General features: G+C 39.8%; 1 protein-coding gene across 3 annotated transcripts; it reads left to right on the top strand.

Moving 5' to 3' along the window:
• The first annotated feature begins 966 nt into the window (after positions 1-966).
• LOC103988044 (protein ANTI-SILENCING 1) lies at positions 967-22,734 on the top strand. 3 transcript variants are annotated; one of them, XM_009406546.3, is made up of 12 exons: positions 967-1,111; positions 2,879-3,272; positions 5,516-5,684; positions 5,764-6,572; positions 15,058-15,084; positions 16,629-16,721; positions 18,266-18,344; positions 18,461-18,551; positions 21,881-21,977; positions 22,063-22,179; positions 22,270-22,378; positions 22,482-22,734. In XM_009406546.3, the coding sequence occupies exons 2-11, from the start codon at positions 2,922-2,924 to the stop codon at positions 22,318-22,320; spliced, it is 1,884 nt and encodes a 627-aa protein (XP_009404821.2). In that variant the 5' UTR covers positions 967-1,111; positions 2,879-2,921; the 3' UTR covers positions 22,321-22,378; positions 22,482-22,734. The 3 variants fall into 3 exon arrangements, with proteins under 3 accessions (XP_009404821.2, XP_065012095.1, XP_009404822.2); XM_065156023.1 differs by lacking the exon at positions 967-1,111 and adding an exon at positions 1,616-1,825 and having other exon boundaries at positions 22,537-22,734; XM_009406547.3 differs by lacking the exon at positions 967-1,111 and adding an exon at positions 1,616-1,825.
• Positions 22,735-23,603: the final 869 nt, after the last annotated feature.

The raw sequence follows: 23,603 nt of genomic DNA, 5'->3' as shown, positions 1-23,603 counted from the left end.
TTTCACTTTGTGTGAAAACTAAGTTCTCATATATCAATTACGTCTTTAACATAATATCGTCTTGCGGGGGCATGATAACAATCAAGATCTCCCGTGATAACAACCTCAATAACAGCCAATATCTCTTCAACTACATGATAAAATATCATAAAGCTGTTAAGAAAAATCCTCTTGAAAATTCTCCCTTTTAAATATGTATAAATATAAAAATATTATGTATTGTTTCAGTTAATATAATCTTTTTATTTCTATTTCATTTTTATCAAATCGATCGTCCATTATAAAAGATCAAACTTATCATTAAACTTGTATGCAATGGAACTAAATTCTTTATCATAGTTGATCAAATTATAATCGTCTCGTATAAAATTCAACTTATATACTTCAAAGGAAAAAAATCACCCTTTATGAATCAAAGAAACTCGATAACTCAATACCTCTCCTCACATTCTTCTCCAAATCAAAATGTATAGATGTGTACGACATATAAACAATTAAATATATTTTTAACAAAAAAAAATCTAGATTCCTCACGATCCCAACACTTCTCGCTGGCAAAATCACGTAAACTCTGTACAAGGTATTTAAATGGATAACATCTCATAATTCTATACCCTGGACGTGTTTCATTGTGCACCTCACATCATGCAGTTCTGTCTCGTCGTTGTTCACCTAATCCCTGTTAAATAAATGAATCTGCATTAACCCATGTCTGCAGGTGATATGTGTGTGTATTTGACATTATGGTAACAATATATTTGTAGATTCCAGCATTAACAATTCAGAAATTAGGAATCGTATCTTAGTTTTGAGAAAATTACCTAAAATACCTGAATGGTATTATGATATTAATCCCCAAATATTAACGATGCAGAAGGGACCGTAGGATCCGGATGAATCTTGGCGAGCCGGCTTGGAGATGAATCGGGTTAAAGCTTGGTTCGGGTGGACTCGAGTCGAACACATGGTGGCTGCTTAAGCAGGCTGGTTTTTAAGGCCCGCGATAAGAAGCCATTGTTTTTACCGATCGAAGGGGGAACCCTAGCGAAGAAGACCTCGCTGCCACCGGCGAATTCCAGAGAGCCAACTATCGCCCGCGCGGCGCACTCCGGTATTGCTTCGCCTTTGTACTTCTTTTCTCCCCTCGGTCTCCTTTTTTGTTATCCTCCTCTGTCTCCTTCCTATTCTGTCAAGATGTTGGCGGACGATTCTGGGTTTTGGGACCATCCTCGACCCAGTGGTTTTGATCGTCGATGGCTTTCAAGTGTCTCTTTGATTTGTATTGGGTAAGGAGGCAGTGAGGAAGTGATTGGATGTTTCCCCATACAAGAGGATGGCGGTGGTTGTTTCCTGTTCTAATTAAAGTTGGAGTTTATTTTTAGTTCTCGGCCATTTAATGGTAGAAGAGAGAGTAAATTCCCAAGTGCAGATTGCAGCACTTCGAAAGGCGGTGATCGACCACCAAAAGGTTGGCTGTTCCGAGAGTTCATGACAATGCGAAAGTTGCGTTTTAGTTGGATCGGCGAGTCGGGCCGGTCCTCGAAACGAGAATATAGTGGTCTCGTCCTGACTTGCGGGATGAGGCGAGACCCGAGCGCCCGATAAGTGGGCCGGGCTGGCGAGGCAGTTCGAATCTTTGGTTCGATTGAACCGGTTGTGAGCAGTCTCCCTCTCTCTCTCTCTCTCTCTCTCTCTCCGCTCCGGGCCATCCGTGCCCTAATTTCCTCGGCGAACGGCGGCTGTCTTCCTCTCCATCGGAGAACGACGGCTGTCTTCCTCCGGTGAGCTTCTTGTCGCTGCGGCGACGGCGTATAGCACTTCCTCGGTATCTCTCTCTCTCTCTCTCTCTCTCTCTCTCTCTCTCTCTCTCTCTCTCTCTCTCTCCTCCTCCTCCTCCCTCTTCTCCACCCCCCTCTTTTTTTCCCGATCCCTCCCTCTTCCCCCCTTCCCCCTTCCCCCGACACCAACCTCCCCCTCCCTTCTCCTCCCTCCTCCTCCTTCTCCCCTTCGCCTCAGCTCCTCCTCCTTCCCCCGACACCATCGTCCCCCTCCCGTCGACCCACAGACCCCCTAGCTTCTTGTTTCCCCCGAGCGAGCACCCAGGGTCCTCAGGCATTTTGGAACCTTGGCGCTTTTTGAAGCCTAGTGCCTTTGACAACACTGCTTATACAAGTGGACAATGGCAAATGATATGCCTACTTTATGGAAAGGAATTGATTACTAATATATAATATATATTGGGTTTCCTTATACTTGAAATGTGTGGCTAACTTTGTAGATAACTAGATATTTGTCATTTGGATCTTCTCTTTGTGAATAACTTAACTCTCTTGTATAATATAAATTGGAAAGCTATTTTGTATGAATGACCCAATTTGAGTTCACATCGGTCTTGCTATTGCCCCGCCTCTGCTGTTTACCACTGCATGCTGACTTCGAGCTATTTATGCCATTAAATTGATTGTTTGGTTAGTATGATTTTTTTTTTGTTCTTGGTTGCAATTAAATAGGCATAGGTTTCTTTTTCTTTGTACGCATTTTTACATTAGTATATTAATGCCTAATAGGATGTTGCAAGATCTTGTACATTATTGATAAATTCAACGAATAGGGGTATGAAGAAAATATATCATTTTTTTTCAAAAAAATTATATCCTTGTTGTTATTTTATTTTCTTCTAGTTTTTCATCAAGATCCTTTTGATTTTGATTTGTGCGTCATTTGTATAACATCCTCGCGATCTCAAACTTACATCAATCTTGTGATTTCATTTTGGTCTTTATGCATTATTCTAACTTCCAAAATAAGAATTTTCTTTGTACTCTGTAATTTATTTGAGTAATTGACATTTTATTTCATTATTTATTTGGGCACCTAGGGACACCAAATTTGATCTAGGAAACTTCGGCTCGTAACAAGCAATGGCTCAGTCTGATGACCCATCTAACCATGCCATTAGATTTTGTTGGGGCAAAAAAAGAGGAATTGGTGGTGCTAAAAGAAATATTCAATTCTATGAGTCATTCATGATTGACGATGTCAACTACTCATTGTTTGATTGTGTATACCTCCATGAGACGGATGCATTGGAGCCTTATATCGGAAAGATAGTGAAGATATGGGAGCAACCAGATCACAAAAAGAAATTAAAAATTCTATGGTTTTTTCGCCCAAATGAACTCCAAAACTATTTGGGAGATCATACTCTGTTGGAGAAGGAGATTTTTTTAGCTACAGGAGAAGGTGTTGGTCTTTTCAACATCAATCCATTGGTAAGTTCTATTTAACACTATCTTTTTATTCTTTTAACTAGTTTAGCTTCATGTGCTTGTCATTTGTTTAGTGTCAATTTCATATGATGAAGGGGTTTTTGGTTGCTTGTAGGTGGTTGAAGTCAATAGGTAACTTTATAGAAGTGATGCTTTTAAAATGGATTTGCCAGATGTGTTGTTTGGTTTACTATGAAAATGATCAACAAGAGCTTATATTTTAATGTCATGTTTATTTTTTCTATAATAGTTATTTGATTTATGGGCTGTTATTGGTGGATAAATGAATTGTTAATTTGTTGATTACAAGTTTGCTAATGTCTAGATCAAGCCGCCCAAAGTGTTATGTTGTGCCCAATCTCATAACCTGCCCTAACTTGTCCCTGGGCTTAGGCCTCATTGCCCATAAGTTGAATTAGCATGTCTCTTATATTGAGTTTGTCTAACACCAACACGTGGTTGGCTCTACTTGATCTTCCTCCCCATTCAGCCTAGATTGTCCCTCTCTGCATCTCACCTCCCTTGCCGCCTCCTCTCCTACCTCTTCATTGATGTCTTGTCCCATCTAGTCCTCTACTCCAAAATTTGGTGGTGTGGGAGGTTGAGATGATTGGAATCACACTAGAGGTAGAGTTGTTGCAATGAAGCAGAAATCGTCTTCAAGGGATTGCACAAATGAGAACAGGGATTGTGAGCCTTGTGGCAAAGGAACACAGTTTCCTTTTTGGTAAGTTATGTTGATTGTGGAGAGTGCTAACAAGGATTTTTTATGTTTAAAACATCACAAAATATTCACTAATCATGGATATGAAAAACTTGGGTTGGTACATAGGTCAATTTGACATGGCACAAGCTCACATACCAATGGATAAGGATTGAACTATGTGACTTGTTTGACCTCCCAAGCACATCATGACATATTTCTTATAGTAGTGGGTCATTGTGGGCCTATATCATGTTAGCTTTGCATGACCCAAATTACTCATCTAGATATTTTCTAATTGTTTGGCTATCTAATGATTATTGGTTAGTTAATGGAAGTTCTCAATAATAGTCAATGATAGTTGGCAACTAATGGTAGGTTGTTATTCAGTTGATATCGCTCGAAACTTGATGAGTCAAGGCGAGTTGCTTGTGAGGATACTAATGGGTTGATAATGGTCTGCTGAATGCTAAGGGTCTATGATCCATATCGATTGATTGATGATGATTGATAGTTGTGTATTGGTTGAGGAACATCAATTGATGCTCGCTGTGGCAGGGTTGGTCAATCGGCGGATTTCAACGAGTTGATGATTGGTTGATTGTCATTCATCTATTATTAATGGTCTATGTTTATCGATCATTGAATGAATGATGGTCAACCAATTTAATCACTAGTTTGACTACATGTTTCCATGGAGGATCAATAGTTCAATGTTAACAACTTCAACAAGCAAAAATTGTTGACAATGCGTAAGTCACATGAATGCTCCTGAGGCTTCCGCCAATGCTAGGTAAGGAAAGAGTCAGATGTATGCCACTTTACCCTGAAAATTGGAAATGTTGTTTTCATGACTCAAATCTTGATCAACTCATGATTGCCTGAGTTGCAAGAAAAGAAAAAGTCACATACCTAAATGAAGGCATGGTTTAGTTGGAAAAATTTACTATGACAACTGTAAACTCATGGGTAAGATGAAAAAATCAAATATAAATTGAGAAGAAACTCTGTGACATTAGTTCTTCACAGAAGCAATAAGCTGTGACCTGAAAAGCAAGTTTACACTGCTGCTGCAACCAAAGAAGCATCAAAAAACAATGCAGCTGCAAGTAGGCAAGCAGCAGAAGAAATATGCTTATTTTTTTGTTTTTTCATGATTAGCATCTAGATTTGTAAATTTTTGTTGTCTAGATGCTGTATTTTCTCATGATGTTATTGGTGCCACAACTTAGATATATTCCTTCCAGTACTTTGGGCACTTAGATCTTATTGCCCATTATACCTTTTCTTGAAAAACACTCTAGTATTAAGTAAATTTTTTGGACTAACACTTTAAATTAAACCAGGAAGCTATAGCTGGCAAATGTTCTGTGATCTGCACATCAAAGGATGAGATAATTTTCTCATGCTGTTATTGGTGCCACAATGTAGATATATTCCTTTCAGTACTTTGGGCACTTAGTTCTTATTGCCCAATATACCTTTTCTGAAAAACACTCTAGCATTAAGTAAATCTTTTGGACTAACACTTCAATTAAACCAGGAAGCTATAGCTGGCAAATGTTCTGTGATCTGCACATCAAAAGATGAGAGAAATCGACAACCATCAAACAGAGAATTGGAGATGGCTGACTATATCTTCTACCGCACATTTGATGTCCAAACCTATACAATATCTGAGAAGATTAATGATAAAATAGCTGGTGTTGAAGGTGTGTGCTTTCTCATAGTTAGTTTCCAGTTATTCCTTTTTCATTATTTTTTTCTGATTTATGGCTTAATGTGTTTCAGCAAAGTATCTTTTAAATCGAAAAGATATTCAGCCAAGTTCTGTTTTCATGTTTGAGGAAAAAGGTGGCAGTGGAAAAGCAGAAAATATTTCCATTTCCTCTCTCATGTCCAGGTTAGATGACAAGATCGAGTCCGCTGCAACTTCAACAAAAAGGGATGATGTCATTGCAGGCGAACTTTTAGAAGGACAATGTCCTTTAGGTGAAGATAAGGAAGATGTTCTAGTTTCAGCAAATCATGTTGAAGATAATCTTAACTATGGTAAAAGCAAATCTAATGTGGGCCTAAATGACAATAAACCTTCCGAGAAGATGAGATTAATTGATACCACTATAGAAGCTCCAAATGGTACTAGTTTAAGGAAAGAAAACTTTGAATCTAATGATAGTGGTTCCCAAAAGAAATCTACTAATGCTTTTATAGAAGCATTAAGTGATTCTAGTCCAGTGAAGCGAAAATTTGAGCTCGACAGGGTTAATTCTTCGAAAGAGATTGTTCATGTGGGCAAAGAATCTTCTGAGAAGAATGATGCTTTGGATGGTATAAGATTTTCCAAGAACATGAAACCTACTGATGCTCCTGAATTCTTGAATGATGCTAGCTCAAGAAAGCAAAACGTTGAGTCAAATGGACCTAGTTATTTTAGGGAGACTATTCATTTGACCAATAGTGCTCCTGAGAAAAGGAGTCTTATTGAGAAGAAAACCAAACCTTTGGATGAATCATCGCAAGAGACATCTTCAATATCCATTGGAAATAGGGAAAAAACTAATTATGGAGTTCTGGAAGTGACTAAAAGACCAGACGCGGTAAGATTTACTTTTTGTCTGTATCTCATGTTGGTAATTAGGAAGCTTTTTAAATTAATAGAACTTTAACTTTTAGTAGTATCTTTTAAGTGGCATTTTTTACATTAAATATAGTGTTTTATTATTTTGTTATGTTCCTTGCCAATTGTTTAACTTCATCATCTATGGTATAAAAAATAAAAAAATGTAACTTTTTTTGAATGCTCCTTTGCTATCTCCTATTGCTTTATTACTAGATTATGAAGATTTGGTGGATTTTGATTTTTGTCGATTGTAGTTCTCTTAACAAGATGTACAATTTCGGTCAGTACCGGTGTATCGACCAATGGTCGATATGGTACGTATCGAGGTGTACTGACGATATACCCAAAAAAACATCTTAAATAGCTCCAAGAATACTTAAAAGTTGGATTAGGGTTTTTAAGTTGGAAATAAATATAAATTTAGTATAATTTTAGCAAAAATAATCTAAATTGAGAAAGAATAGTGATTGGGCAGGTTGAGGCATTGTCGTCCACGTTGTTGCCATGTCTCTAGATTGAGTGGGTTAATGAATGCGATTGAGGTGTTTCGTTGCCCGACTTGAGTCTTTCCATTGGTGCGACTAATGCTACTACCTTCCCCTTTGCCTTTTCCTTTGCCTTTGCATACTGGGCGGACGATTGTGATGGTTGGGTGTCTCTAGTTCCTCGAACAGTCCGACTCGATGTTATCTGGCTCCTGCTGCCACGTTTTGACCTTGAGGATCTTCCTCTTAACCTTTCGAAATTTGATCCAATCCATAAATCATAGCTTTGTTGAGTTTAGGAGAGTGAAAATGTGAAAATGAGAGAGATAAGAGTGAGAATGAGTTTGAGAGAGTTGAAGAGATTGAGAGAGTGATATGAGTTGAAAGAGGGGGGAGAAAGGGTAAACCGTTTCCTATGTTTAAACGGTCAATTTGAGTGTTTAAAATAGGGTGATCTCAGTCCTTGATCAGTAACGGTCGAAATCCAACCATTACTGACTGGTACAAGTCGGATTTTGGATTTCGATCATTACCGTATGGTACAGACCCCGTATCGCCCGATTCGGTGGTTAGGTAATGGTGCCATCCAGTAAATGGCGGTCCACGTACTGGTCCCTTGTCGGATCAGTACGTACCACCCATATCAAGCGGCGCGGGTTGGTACAACAAACCCTACTTCTCTAGTCAATCACGAAGATGAGATGATATGTTTGAGAGGAATATATTGGTATTTATCATATTGTTTTTTCAAGAGGCAACAAATGGATAGAAGCCTTTGTTGGATGATCGTCAATATCAATTCTATGACACTTGTACTAATCATTGACAGGTTGTTTAGATGCTCTAATTAACAAGAATTAGACATAATTATTAAATTTATGAGGCAAGGGAAGGCAAATGAAGGGTTTTAGAATTGGAGGCTAGCTAAGTGTAGGGGAAGACAAGGGAGGAGGGCTCAGAACATGAGGTTGGGTGGGCGGTTGAGAGGGAGGGTAGGTAGTCGGGCCGATAATAGATAAGGGTAGGGGCTAACAACTAGTGAAGTTAATAGGCACTTGGACGCTCAACTAGGCACCCAGGTGAGGTGAGGTGTGACTCGAGCGCTTGATAAGTGGGCTAGGTGGGTGCCTTCAATTAGGAGCTGTTCAAGTGTGCGCCTAGGCCCAGGCATTGGGTGACTCGCTTGATTCAAATCGAGTAGGAGTGAGCCATATCATTGAATTTCGACCTAACCCAATTCATTGAATCTGGTTCGATCAAACCAATTCAACGAAGCTTCACACATGCACCCCTCTTGATGCATGCTCGCGTCGAGACAACTTGTGGAAACCTAATCGGCGAATGACCCTTCCTCTCTTCCTCTGCATGGATGTTTAGTAGCTGTAGTAGTGTCTTCCTCTAGTGGGTTCATCGTCGGTATCTCTCTCTTACTTTGTCATCTCCCACTTCATCACAATTGCCAACATCTTCCCCTCGCTCTTTCCCCTTCGTCGTAGTGCTCTTCTCCTCCCCAATCGTTGGCATATCCTATCCCTCTTCCACCAACCTTCACCATATGGCTAAGAACTGAAGGGCTACGAACAGGAGGCTAAGTGGGTGGTTGAGAGGATGGGAAGGCTGTAGAGTTGATGACAGTAAGGGGTAGGGGCTAACAATAAGTTAAGTTAACAGGCACTCGCCTAGGCTAGGCTAGGCTAGGCGCGACTTGAGCGCTCGATAAGTGAGCTAGGTTGGTGCCTTCACTTGGGTGCAATCTAGGTGTGTGCTTGGGCCCAAGCGTTGAGTGGCTCGCTTGATTCAAATTGGGCAAGAGCAAGCTAGATCATTGGATCTGGGACCAACCTAATTCACTGGATTTGGTTTGATCGAACTAGATCAATGAATCTTCACACACACATGCCTCGACACATGCACGCCACGAGACACTCATGGAAAGCTAGTTGGCGAACAATGACTCTTCGTCTCTTTGTTTGTTTGGCGAATGGAGGATGTAGCAACGTCTTCCTCCAGTAGGCTTGTTGTCGGTATCTCTTTCCTTTGTTATTGCTCGGTCTGCTCTCGTCGCTAGTGCCTTCTCCTTGCCCTTTCCCCCTTCACCATAGCGCTCTTCTCCCCCTCGGTTAGTGTCTTCCTCTGTCTCTTTCTTTCTCCGCCGCCAATGTCCCCTCTTTGCCTCATTGCAACCGCCTTCCCCCTTCCTTTGTGCGTTGACAACCTCCTCCTCCCTGTGCCGGCGTCTTCCCTTCTCCTTCCTACGTTGATGGCTTCCTCTTTATCATCCTTTCATCCTACGATTAGTGTCTTCTACCCCTTCGCTTCGTTGTAGCCGCCCCTAACACCCTCGACATCGTCCTCGATAGCTCCCCTCCCTCCCTCTTCCCCTCGCAATTGACAACAACCCATAGTCATCCAACTGACAATGACCCAATCGACAATAATTAGACAACCACCCCAACTGATAGCAATTTTCTCCCATACCTCCTCCCTCTCCTTGATTCTTCATCCTAACTCCCCTCCTAATTGACTCGATAACACCCTCTTCATCCTCCTACGTTAATTGTTTTATTAATATATAATTAAATAATGTAATTTGGTACTTTAAATAAATCCAATTTGTTGTTTCATTTTTTGTTTAAGTGATTATGTTTATTAATCATTATATATATATTAATTTTAGTATTCGGGGGGTGCTTCACTTTGCTTGGGTGAGCTCCAAGTGCCTCGGGTGTTTTGACACGTTGGTGCCCTTAGTGCCTCTCGCCTCTAAATAGATTGCTAACAACAACAGTTGGGTAGGGGGCTGCATGAGAAAAGAGAGAAGGGGTCCTTGAGGTGTAGAAGAGGGAGGTGCCAAAGATGAAGAGAGGGAGGGGAAGAAGGAAAAAGGGGGAGGGGGTGGCGATGGAAAGGTTGTGACAAAAAAGAGGGATTAGGGGGTGTTAGGTTAGGGCCTAAGAGACAAGGTCCTAGAAGACGAATTAGAGGGTATGGTGTTGGTGTTTGAGACAGGTACGTGGTGACGTCGGTAGGAGGGGTTGTACCATCAGAAGAAACATAGAAGAGGGGAGGAGGAAGAAAGAGAAGGGGGCTTACTATCAAAAGAGATAGAGAAGAGGTGGTACTGCACTATCATGACTAGTAGGTAGACAAATGTGGGGTTGTATCACCCAATTGAGAGAAAGTGATCGAGGAAGGGTTGAGGGAGAGAGAGCTAAGAGAGTGAGAGGTACCTACGGAGGAAGGATGGAGGTACTGTTGCATGTTGTGCGATGGAAAGATTAAGGCAAAAAAGAGGGATTAGGGGGTGTTGGGCTAGGGCCTAAGAGACGAGGTCCTAGAAGATGAATTAGAGGGTATGGTGTTGGTGTTTGAGACAGGTACGTGGTGACGTCGGTAGGAGGGGTTGTGCCATCAGAAGAAACATAGAAGAGGGGAGGAAAAAGAGAAGGGGGCTTACTATCAAAAGAGATAAGAGAAGTGGCAGCGATTTCAATATGCGCTCGGGAGAGGCGAGGCCCGAGCGCCTCGCTTTATGTCTAGGCGCCTCGCTTCAAAGATGCATCGCTACGTGCTCGCCCGAGCCCAGGCGTCGGGCGCTTCGGTCGAGCGCCCGGGTTAAACCAAGCGACCGAACCAGTGTTTTACATTTGGTTTGGTCTTCGATGCTTCAGTTGGTTCGATTGAACCAACTAAAGCACTGATATCAGCCTCCCAACATCCCACTCGTGACTTCCCCAACCCTAACCCTGCTCGTCGCTGCTGCTGCCACTGTCGTCGCTCCCGCTTCTGCTGTCGCTGCTCGTTGCTACTACTACTGCTGCAGCTGCTATCGTTGTCACTATCGTCGCTCGTCGCTCTCGCTCCTGTTGTTGTTGTCGCTGCTCGTCGCTCTCGCTCCTGTTGTTGTTGTCGCTGCTCGTCGCTATTGCTGTCGTTACAACTATCACCGCTCGTCGCTCTCGTTGCTCGTTGCTACCGCTGTCGTTGCCACTGTCGTTGCGTGTCGCTCCCGCTGCTACCGCTGCCATTGTCGTCGCTCGCCTCTCCTGCTCCCGCTGTTCGCTGCTACCTCTTCTTACATCGACTCAATAGTATATTGTTAACAGTATACTGTTAATTGTATACTAGTAACAATATATATTTTTTATTTATTAGATTAATAATATATTATTTTGATTTTACTACTATTAATTTTTATTTATTTGAAATTATTGTCATTGTTTTGAATTTTGAGATTTTTTTGTTAATGTGATATTGTAAGGATTTTTAAATTTAATATCATATTTTTATTTAAATAATTCTATTTATTAATTATGTTATATATTTTTATATTTTAGTGTTTCGCTTCGCTCGAGCAAGCGCCTAGCGCCTCGGGCGTTTTTGGACCTTGGCGCCTAACGCTTTTTAAATCATTGAAAGGTGATATTGCACTATCATGACTAGTAGGTAGACGAATGCAGGGTTGTATCACCCAATTGAGAGAAAGTGATCGAGGAAGGGTTGAGGGAGAGAGCTACGAGAGTGAGAGGTACCTACGAAGGAAGGAGGGAGGTACTGTTGCATGTTGTCGATTGCGAGAGGGGAGGCATAGCCATGTTGGTTGTTGATCATCGTTTTGGTTATCCATTGTTGTCAACATTGTCATGTGTTGTTGATCACCAAAGGATAACAATTGCAAGATGACTAGGGTTGCTAATAGCGGTGTTGTGCGAGCTCTAGGGCAGAGGTGATGTGGTTTCAAGCACATGCCATGTATGCGCCTAGGTGCATGTCAAAGTGACACTTGTGCAAAATCTCTCGCCTAGGATGAATTAAAGGCGCTTGAGCCTTGCGGCTTAGGGTAGGACACAAGCATCGAGTGTTAATGTTATAAATGGTTTTAGATCATTTCAATACTTTTCTCACATGGTCCAAAGTTGAAGCCTCCAACTTATTATACGATAGGAGCTAGTTTAGACCAATGATTTAAAAAGGCGCTCGGGCACTCGCCTAAGCACTCGCCTGAGCCCACGCACCAGGCGCTTCGAGCGAGTGCCTAGTATAAACCAGGGGATCGACCGTAGCAGCGGCAGTGAAGAGAGGTAGCGAGCTCCCGATTAGTTAGTTCGATTGAACCAACTAACACACGTATATCAGCCTCCCACTCCTTGCAACTTCCCCTAACCCTACACCCGATTTCGTTGCCTCTCTACTGCCGCTGTCGTTGCCTCTCTCTGCTACCGCTACTGTTGTCGCTCTTCGTTGCCGCTGCCATTGCTCTTCACTATCGCTACCACTATAGCTACCTCTCTCCATTATCGCTGCCTCTCTCCGTTGCCGTTGCCATTGTTGCTGCTCTCCGTTGTCGTTGTCGGTATTCTTCGCTATTGCCCGCTGTCGTTGCTGTTACTCTTTGCTACTGCTCGCTGTCGTTGCTCTCAGACAATAGCTTCCTGTCTGCGACTCAGTTCTCACCGTGACTCGGCTTCTTAACTCGATCTCCTTCTCACACTCTACTCTTCTCTATTACCGTTAACGGTAGAGAATATTTTAAAATATTAAAATATATTTTAATATTTTAGAGCGTCTTGCTTCGTTTGGGCGAGCGTCTAGCGCCTCAGGCATTTTGGGTCCTTGACGTCTTTTGGCGCCTAGTGCTTTTTAAATCATTGGTTTGGACAAAGAGAAAAATTAGAAACAAACTAGCTTATGATAAGTATGACTTTAAAGATAGAGAGGAGGACAACGGAAAGAGAAGATGAAAGGGAGAACAAAAAATTCAAATAATGATTAGTCCATGTTTTGTCCCTCTTTTGAAGGGTCTACTATGTCAGCTACTTGAAACTGAATAAAATCCGTAAATAGGAAAATATTTGCCACTAAGATAAGCCATAATTTATTCTTAATTTACTATAAACATGATGATACTGCAATAGAGACATTTGGATCTTTAAAGCAAATCCTATGCTCCTTCAGCCTCTTCTAGTAGATCATTAGCTGCACCCTTTGACAAATAAAGGACACCAAATGAAATATGTTTAAGCAAAAATCAAAGTTTTGAGGGTGCGCATGCTGGCCAATGGGTTCGCAAGCACATAAGGCTAGTAGGCCCATCATACTTGAGCGCTTGTGTTGGTCGACAACCCAATTGAGGTGCTAGCCTTGGTGGTGTCTTGTTAAGTTGCCTCACTCTGGATAGTTGCAATGGATTCCATGATGTTGCTGATGATAATGGCAGTCCAAGGCTCTGAGCAATGAGCTTGCTCCTATGTGCCATGTCTTGGTGCTGTTTTTGTCAATATTAAAAACTATAGTATACATTCAATATATTATAGTGGAATTTGGTTGAATACACAAGAAACTAGCGAAGATTCAACTCTCCAAGCTTGATTTGATTAAAGGCGAACAAGTGGGTGAATTAATGGAGAGATAGAGAGTGAAGTGTTGGTCATTGTGAGAGTAGAAATAGGATAGAGAAGGGGGTTCTTTTATCGGAAAAGAAGTGGGATGGGTTGTGAATTGAGCAATAAGTGTACTATCAGCTTCGACTAACTTACTACTCCAAAGTCGGGTGGTACCTTGGTTGGCTATTGTAGTAAAGTGATATGTCCTTTACGATTAAGGTGTGTTTGCATGTTGGTTTGGCCTGAGACTGTTTACAGCTAGTTTGTTCCGGCATGTACGAATGGTTTTTGAAACCATCAAATTGACTATTCGGTAATTATATTGATGTTATAAAAGATTATGATGATTACTCATTTATCATGTACAAGATAGGCTTCCATAGTCTATGTTCTTTGCTAATATGGTTTTGGTCGATGAGAGTTTATTTGTGATTAGTGACGGAGATATGTTATAAATTGTTGATTATCAATTAAGTAGGATTAACATTAAATATAAAAAAATTGATTTTAGAGGAACTGAAAGTGTAATTAAGATGGGTGAACAAGTTTCTTTCAAAAGAAATTTTAGATATTTTGGATCTTTTAATCAATAGGAAATGAAGACATTATTCATATAGTAAAAGCACATTGGTTGAAGTGAAGGGATGTTTAGTTGATGCAACTTGATCTAAGGAAGGATAGCAAATATATGGGAGCGAAGAGATAATGAGAAGTTTATGTACCTTAAAACAGATGGAATGTTCCCTTCTTTATAAGAAAGAGCTCCTCCTGCATATGGTGTGTCCAACAAAAGGGTAGCTAATTAATGTCTTGCGACACGGTTCAGGCTATCCTTTGTGATTGGAGGGGGTGGCATCAAGACCTTGCATGATTAGAGACGTGCTTGCGGAAAATGATAATTGTCCTTAGGTGGCTAAGTATGTTCAAGTACTTGGTCATTCATCTTCAATTATCGATTCCTTGGTTCTCGGATGTGCCATGTTAGAGGTTTTGTTCTCTTGGTTGGTGTCATGGCTATGATGTTGGGCCATCCACAACAAATTCCGTCTTGTCAATCATAAAGAAGGCATGTGCTTGCCTCATGCCTAGGCCCAATAGACCTTTGCACCTCAAATATACATTACACTTATAGGCCATCCACAAGAAATTGCGTTGTGTAATACATAAATAAGGTGTGTGTTTGCCTCGTGCATAGGCCCAATAGGCCTTTGCACCTCAATATGCATTAAGCTTTCATAACTTTGTTTTGAATTGAAGGTGTGCCTTGGTACAACAGAAATGTTGCTCCTTTGTGACTTGGTGATCAAGATTCAAGTCATGAAAACAATGTCTCTACTCGTGGAGAATAAAACTATGAGAGTGACCCTCCTTGAATCCACATTGGTGGGAATCTCAATCACTAGATTCTGTATATTGAACTTTGCTTTGAACAATCTTTGTTTTGTGGATGGGAGTCTGGTACTTGGGTTTTTTAGATTTATATTTTTATGAAGTTGATTTAATTGCATTAGAAATTGTCACGCTGATTATAATTATTTCTTATTATAGTCTCAGATTTTTTTGCTGATACTATTTCTTGTTGTATCTTTTTCAGGATAGAAGCAAATGGTTCAAGGGACTTGTGAGTAGCCTTTGGCTTCCACTGTCACTCTCTTTTTACTTGACCAGTTCATAAGTTGTTCTTGTTTTTTATTTTTATATTTTGAAGTGAGATTGTCCACTCATTCATTTTTTTTTTGTTTGTACATTGAATGTGATACATACTGCCTTGGTCGTTGTTTTTTCATTGTGTATATGGTTCCAAAATATCAGTGATATTGTGCCTTCTAATTTGAGATGACTTACATGCTTCCTGCATCAAGCATTATAGTTTTGGTATCAGAAGTGGAACTTTCAGGAGAGTATACTAATTTAAAGTCCATATATAGTGGCAGTTCTTATACATAACCCGTGCTATGCTACTATGATCATTTTTTAAAATAATTTAGATGTCTAAATTCAATCCTCATTCACATGAAACATTGCCCACAATCTCACTTCGATAGTGCACAATGCAATGTCCATATGTGACTTTCTCAAAGTACTGAGATATTTGGAGATAATTAGTGCAATTCTATCGAAGGTTTGTCATCTCGTACCAACCAGGTGTCTCGGTCCATGGCCGGACTGGTATGTACCATTACCTGTGTGTACCAGTACATTGGTATATATTGAAGAGTCTAAGAAGAGGAAGGAACAAGTGACAGTGGAGGAAGAGGCGGAAGGAGGAAGGAAGAAGAGGAGGCAGTGGAGGAAGAAGAGGAGGAAGAGAAAGGAAGAAGAGGTGGTGCTGCAGCAGTGGAAGAGGAGGTGCTGTCGCAGTTGAGGAAGAGGGGGAAGAGGAAGGAAGAAGAGGAGGAGGTGGTGGAGGAAAAGGAAGGTGAGGAAGAAAGAATAGGAAGAGAAAGAGGAGGAAACAGACCCGAAATTGATGGTGGGCAATGGGCCGTTGCAGCGGCTCACAGGTGCATGTACGAGGAAGAGCTTACGAATGTGAGCGGTTGTGAAATATAAATTTTTTATTGGTCGTATTGGACCATCCAAAATGAGGCGGTCCACGTACTGGTTCACCCCTGGACTGGTACTTTTGGTCAGTTCGTGTATTGGTATCCCCATGGACTGATACATATGCATCGTATCAGTCCGCATGAAACTGCAATCCATGCTTGTACCACAAATGAAAATAATTGTATTGGTAATCTCATTTTCTACTAATTAGAATCAATCTTCTTCTTTACCTTTTCTTTATGATACTTGATTCTACTTCAAGGAATGCGCATGCTTCGTGGTGTGTTGCACATTTCAGATGCAATGTAAACTGTCCCAATTTTAAACATGTTAAACAAGAAAAAATTGAAATGATCGAATAACAATACTGTGTGATATGATTCATGCATCTGATTGTGCTATATGTCGTGCATTGGATAATGTAGAAAAGGCTGTTACGGTGCCTCGCCACACTATTATATACCAGTCTGATGGGATGCAGTTGACCTGTTTCAATTTGACAAAACTATTTGTTCTATGCCTGCATGTGCTTTGCACAGATACTATAACACTTTACATCTTGTCATTTTGTTATGTTTATTAAATAACTTAATTGTTTTTTATTTAAAAATCTTTCAGCCTTGGGAGGAAAGAATGAAAAAAGCTGATGAGCAAGGAACTCTTGTCTTTATTGAGAATTTGGACCCATTGTTTACATCATCAGAAGTAGAGGTATTTGTGATGCTTTGTTTATCTTTGTCTTCATTAATCTTGTGATGAAATTTTGCCGAGTTGCCTTTTTGCTATTTGAGTTGTCATCGTCAGGTCTTCCATAAAACAACATGCACAATAGCTCCAATGGTGAACCAATTTGATATAGGATTGGCCTCCGTGAATTAGTTTCAATTTGCATTTGTCAAAATGTGTAGAAAAGATAATGCAGTCATTAACAACATTTCCATCGTTGTATGGACAGTCTCAGGATTAGGTAAAAGTTTAGTTAGGGCTTTGAAATCAATTACAGGAATATACTGTCCCATGTCATGAGCTGATTTGAGACTTTGAGGCAAGCAGCCACATCTGTGAGGAATTGGTATGCTATCGTCAAACGTATTATCGCTGAAGCCTTTCTACATGTTGTAAGAAACATAAGATTGAGTTTAAAAAGTTGATTGGATGTGTGGAAGAAATTGTCAAGATCTTAAACAAAAGATACAACTAATGACTAAGTTGCTAATGATGTGAAGGGCTATCACTCTATAAAGCAAATGCTAATTGGGAAATAGTGAATGTGACATTCTAATTTACACGTATCATATATATGGCTTGTATTTGTTGTAAAAGGCTGATGCAGGAAACGGAGGCGCCTTCATATGTGAGGGCGAATTTATTCTTGAAGAGTTACAGATACTAGCTTGATGTTCTACTATGAAATTTTTTTGTGGATTGTAGGAGAGAAAATTTTGATTTATAAGTTAAGGATTATTATGTGTTTAGAGTAGGTAGAGCTGATTATGTATAATTTGGTTTCTGCCCATTAACATTGGTGAGACTTCATTTAGTGGGCAGAGCACAGGCAGAATGCACCAGGAGAAAGACATAAAAAGTTTCATTGAATCCTAGAAAAAAGAGAATCTATATAGTTCACCTATTGTCACTCATATTGTCCTTCATCTGAAGGGAATCAGATGGTGAGGTTCTCAATTTTGATAGCCTGGTGGAGAGACTGGGACTTCCTTTATTTGCTTCATTTGAGGGCCTGTGGCCTTCAAAAGCTGGATGGAGCAGACTGTCTTTAACTGTCTTAATTAGGATCAGTTCAATTAAAATTTTTAATTTCCTTGTTTAACTTCCAGAATCTCTTGTTCGAGGTATCACAACCGTCGAAGCACTTCCATGCATGGTCACTTGCATGCGTTACTTTGTACTGTGGACCATTGTGGCATTCTAAGATTCTATGTTAAAAGTGAAAAATTGGTGTTTAACTGGTCTACAGATAATTATTATAATTTTCTATAAGGTGTCTAGACATCAAATATGACTAAGCTACAAGACTACTAGAAGGCATTTCAAACTGCATTTGGTTATCAAATTTTGAACTAGATCATCTGATACATTGAATGTTACCAGATGGGTTCGCTTCCAATAGAACTGTTTATCATGTTGGTACACAGTGCAATGCGCATGTACATTAATATTTGAGTTTTGGTGACAGTTGAATCAGGTGGATGCTGATAGTACTTACATATTTTACTATTATTTTGTTTTGTGTATAGGATATTATTTACCACACATTGAAGCAAAGTTGCACCGCAAGGGTTATACAGCAAACTTTGTTTCAAAATCCCAATTATGGTATGTGATCCTTCGATGTGCAAAATTATATGATCCTGTGAAAAAGAAAAGGAAACTCTTTTTATATCCTATAGACAGCACTAAGCTTCTTATCAATGTCTGATTGTTGATACTAGGTCAAGCTTATGTTATATTTAAAACAAGAGATGCAGCAGACTCTGCAGTTTCGAAGATTAATAAAGGGTGCATTCAGCTACCTAATGGAAGGTATTACTTTTCATTTTCTAATTTATGATGATCAGGAAGCATGGTTTTATGTTGTCAGTTAGTTTTGTTGCTGCATTTACTTGCATACTTTTTAATATCTAAGATACCCTACCTTATTTCAACTACTAATTACACTTGTTCTTGATGTGTGTTTTTCTTCAAAATCTTGTTACTTCATGTCAAATTTTTTGCACTAGTTCAGATTCTTATTTAGTCTGTATCTTAGTCAGGGTGATGGGGCTTTGATAAAAAATAGCTTATATACATTGAATTACTTTATGTTCTTCTATGTGTTGCAATTATAAGAATGCCAAACAATAATAGTTATATCTAGAGTAGTTATTTAACTAAAGATGGGAAGCATAAGGATCCCACCTATGCAAACTCTAGGGAAAATCAATTCATGCAGCCTTACCCTAGCAAACAGAGATACTAACTTTGCAGTTCAAATCTTGGTGACCTAGATGACAAACCAAGACTAACCCTCTTGTGACAATTTTACTGCAAATAATTATCGATAGCGTATCTTGAGGGAGTGGATATATGTAGTAAAATATTTTGCCTTCATATTCTATATTTAGCGGATCTTGGGATAAAAGAAACTTGATATAATAATGCAAGTAATTATCAGTGATTTAAATAGGTGCTCGGGCGAGGCAAGGCCTGAGCAGCTCATGTGTGGATTAGGCGGTGTGCTTCAATGAGGCGGCGCTTGGGTGCTCGCCCAAACCCATGCGCTGGGCACTTCGGGCAAGTGCTCGTTTTAATTAAGCGAATCGAACCAGACTTTTAAATCTGGTTTGGTTCAATAACGTAGTTTCTTACCTCAAAAGCCACCTTTTACGCCCACGCGACCTCGAGGAAGCCTAGCGCTGCTTTTGCCACCGTCGTCAACGTTGCTGCAGACATAGTGGACCGAGCCTTCTTCTATCGTCAATGGACGAGTTCGATGGCCCTAGTAGCTTCCTTCTGCTATCGTTTCGTGTGTAGTTCCTTCCGCTGTCAAGGGAGTGGACCGCAGGTTCCTTTGCCACCGACAGACCCCCTTTGGATCTTCCGTCGTTGCCGCTGTTGTTATCCGTAGCTTTCGTTGATGTTGTCCGCAGCTTCTGTTGTTGCTGTTGTTGCTATTCATAGCTTTCGCCGCTATCATTACTACTGTCCGCAGCTTCTGTTGCTACCGCTACTGTTGTTTGTAGCGCTGTCACAACAATCTTAAACTAATCCTTTGTTACTGTTAACATTTTTTCTCCCCTTTAACTACTGTTAACAGTAAGTAATATACTGTTAACAATGTATTTTTGATTTAATATCTTATTTTATTTAAATAATTATTATATTATGTTATATTATATATTATATTATATTTTAATATTTCAAAGCGTCTCATTTCGCTCGGGCAAGCACCTATTACCTCGGGTGTTTTGGGACCTTGATGCCTAACGTTTTTTAAATAATTGATAATTATCATGACGTAATCATCCTTCAACATGTTTATATGTGATGCTCTGATTTGAGAGGTAGCCTTTGTACATAATTTCTCAAATAAAAGTTGCTAATGACTTAACAAACTCATTTTTTTTCTATAATTTAAGACAGGAGAATACAACTACTATTATCTACTTGTGTATGAATTGACTGGATATTGAAGTGATTATTTTGGAATGCAAATTTTTTTTGGGACAATCTATCATCTTCATTGTTGTAAGTTTATTTTCCAGTAAACAAGGGGGTTTGAACCTATTGATATTCGATTGGATATGGTTGGTTGACTCGATTGCATAAGCAAAAGTACTTTAACCACAATGGTTAGCATATTATGACTTTTGAAGGGTTTTACATTTTGCCTTCCTAGAATCCCTTGGTCTTCTGAATATGTTGTCTTCTTGCATTTTGTATGTTGGGTGTCATCCACTTGTGGTTTTTATTAATTGTTAATTTTGAAATAGTTAGAATTGGATGTATTCAGTGATTTAAAAAGCGCTAGGCACCAAGGTCAAAAAACGCTCCAAGCGCTCACCCGAGCAAAGCGAGGTACTAAAATATAAAAAATATAATATAATTAATAAATATAATTATTTAAAATAAAAATATAATATTAAATTAAAAAACTTACAATATCACAATATCACATTAACAAAAAATATCCTCGAAATTCAAACCAATAATAATAAATTTAAATAAATAAAAATTAGCAGTATTAAAATCAAAATAATATATTATTAATCTAATAAATAAAAAAATATTGTTACTAGTATACAGTTAATAGTATACTGTTAATATACTGTTAACAATATACTATCGAGTCGATGTGAGATGAGGTAGCAGTGAGCAGCGGGAGTGGGAGAGGCGAGCGGCGATAGTGGCAGCGGCAACGGGAGCGAGAGCAGGGCGCAATGTCAGTGGCAGCGGTAGCAGCGAGCAGCAGCATCGGCAGCGACGAGCGGCGACAGTGGTAGTGGCAGCGACAAGCAGGGTTAGGGTTGGGGAAGTCACGAGAGGGATGTTGGGAGGTTGATATCGGTGCTTTAGTTGGTTCAATCGAACCAATTGAAGCACCGGAGACCGAACCAAACGTAAAACATTGGTTCGGTCGCCTGGTTTAACCCGGGTGCTCGTCCGAAGTGCCCGACGCTTGGGCTCGGGTGAGCGCTTAGGCGGTGCATCTTTGAAGCGAGGCGCTCGGGCCTCGCCTCGCCTCGCCCGAGCGCCTATTGAAATCGTTGGATGTATATGTTTTGTTATGAGTGCCACTTGGTATAGGAATACGTGGGGATAAAAAAAAAGAGAAAACCATAGAAAGTTGAAGGTAAAATACTAAAATGCTTAGAAAAGTTTGACTTTTGACTACTGTACCGTACCGACGTTTCGACGTTCGCTCGGTTCGATACGAAACGGTATACCGAGCGATATATCGCTCGGTATATATATATATATATATATATATATATATATATATATATATATATATATATATATATATATATAATATCTGAAATAGGTGCCTCGGTGACGTCGTCGAACGTCGCCTTTTTCTAAAATATTTATATATAAATATAAATATATTATTTTATTTTATTATTATTTTTATTTTGCTCGGTAGCGGGCGGTTTGCGTACCGGTAAGCCGTCGGACCGATACGTACCGCTCGTACCGGGCGGTATCATTCGGTATTGCCTACCTTAGTTTTGAGTATCAAATTTTAAATTATAGTAGCTTTAAAGAATGTTGAAGTGATCTGATATTGGGTTTGCATCTTAAATAAATTGATCTCCTTTGGATGTTGATGTGGTTATGTTCTCAGAGCTGACCGTTTTGGTCTCTTGTAGTCCCCTTATCTGCAGCAAAGGAATGTTGAAGGTGCCTAAATCATCTATGTTTGGTCATTTGTCAGTTGATAAAAATAAGCTTCAAATGCGAGAGATGGTAATTATACTGCACTTTCTAGTTTGATTTATTTATTTTTCTCTTAAAAAATTAACTTCAATTGACTTCACTCTTTTTGTTTCAGAGAAGGGCCGTGTCAACATCACATTGTTCTCAACCTAACACAATTGAGTACGAGATGGCTATGGATTGGCTTGTCATACAAGAAAGATCAGTTAGGTGCTTAAATGCGTTGCACAAGGTATTGTCATCCGAGAGTTCTTTTTTAGAACTGAAATGACTCAACTGCTTTATGCTCCATTTTATCTAGATAAGTTTCCATCACTTGCAGGGGCAAGCTGATGAGTTGAAGGCAATCAAGAAGCGATTGAGAACAAAGTGAAGCAGCTATTGGATCTTTGATCATCCTCATCATCGGTGCTGATTTACCTTTCAGCCAGGTTTGATTATTATATTGACATTATATTTTATTGTTTTGCCTAAATAAATCATAGAGTTCTTACATCATTGATCTCAATAGTGGTATTCTTCTAAATTTTGAAGGGAAGCAAAGGCTTTGGCAATTTATGTTTGACACTCAAGACATTTTTTTATTCAGGAGTAGAGCCTGACACAATTTTGCCGAGTCATTGCTTTCTCATCAACTCGTTGGAGGATGGGCTTGGCAAGATTTTTAACCTGGGATTAACATCCTGTATATTGCCGAGATTGGCCGTGTAGTATACAGCCTTTTAATTTTCCCATGTATATTTAAATGTTTTCCAACTCTGTCCATAATTGCTAACAGTTGGCATCATTATCAGATTGCATAAGCTAACAACGGTGGAAGCATTAATGAAATTGCATAAATCAACAAATTTACTCATAACATAAAGCCTTTTATAATTAGCATTATTGTCAAATTATCTTTGTTTCCTGCTACTTTACGAGTGCACTATCTAATTGTATATGCATTTACTTCAAATCACTTGGAGATCACTCGTTTGCCAGTAAATGATTACCTTCGATGGAACCTAATGCATAAAGTTGTTCAATGATGTTCTGTATCGTATGACTTGAGACGCCCCAAAAGGAGAATCTTGTTCGGCGATCAATAATAGTTAGGTCAAAGCTTGAGGTAGATCCTTTAGTCACAGTGTTACTAAATGGTGCAAAATTCCTAGATCTGCTTGCGTTATGGATACTAATCCCCAACTATTCTTCCAGCAATTTGTGAGAGGTCGGTCGGATGAGATAGGATAAGAATATTCCTTGCAACCCAACATTAGTGCGCGAAGTATTTTTAGATTAAGATGGTGGGATCAGGTGGATATCAACCTAACGCTTGGTCAATAATGGGTTGGATGTGGGCCGTCTCTCGTCATTCCAATATCTCGTGGTTGGAATTGGCACCATCACCAAATAGGTGTACCACAACAATCGGCCACTTTGTACTGCAATAGCAGCAACAGCAAACGCTGTACTCCATGAACTCGTCCCACTTCTCTCATCTTGACCGTCCCCTCGACCATGATCACCATCCACCGTCCATCTACCGTGTACGCAAATCTTGAAGCTCCTTCGCAAAGACGTCGGAAAAGGGGGCCACGCATAAAAAATGTTGGTACACACAACCGCGTACTACGGTCCTTTGGTTTACTTTCGGAATTGCCATGACATCGATAG

This window comes from Musa acuminata, chromosome BXJ3-6 (assembly GCF_036884655.1).
Source record: "Musa acuminata AAA Group cultivar baxijiao chromosome BXJ3-6, Cavendish_Baxijiao_AAA, whole genome shotgun sequence".
NCBI classification, from domain to species: domain Eukaryota; kingdom Viridiplantae; phylum Streptophyta; class Magnoliopsida; order Zingiberales; family Musaceae; genus Musa; species Musa acuminata.
The sequence above is the reverse complement of the archived record's forward strand: the minus strand, read 5'-3'. Positions and strand labels throughout refer to the sequence as shown.

Bases quoted from the DNA above. Each gene is read 5' to 3' on its own strand.
- LOC103988044 (XM_009406546.3), top strand. From the start codon at position 2,922: ATGGCTCAGTCTGATGACCCATCTAACCATGCCATTAGATTTTGTTGG. The intron at 18,345-18,460 runs GTATGTGATCCT...TGTTGATACTAG, and splicing joins GTTTCAAAATCCCAATTATG to GTCAAGCTTATGTTATATTT. The intron at 22,180-22,269 runs GTATTGTCATCC...CATCACTTGCAG, and splicing joins GCTTAAATGCGTTGCACAAG to GGGCAAGCTGATGAGTTGAA.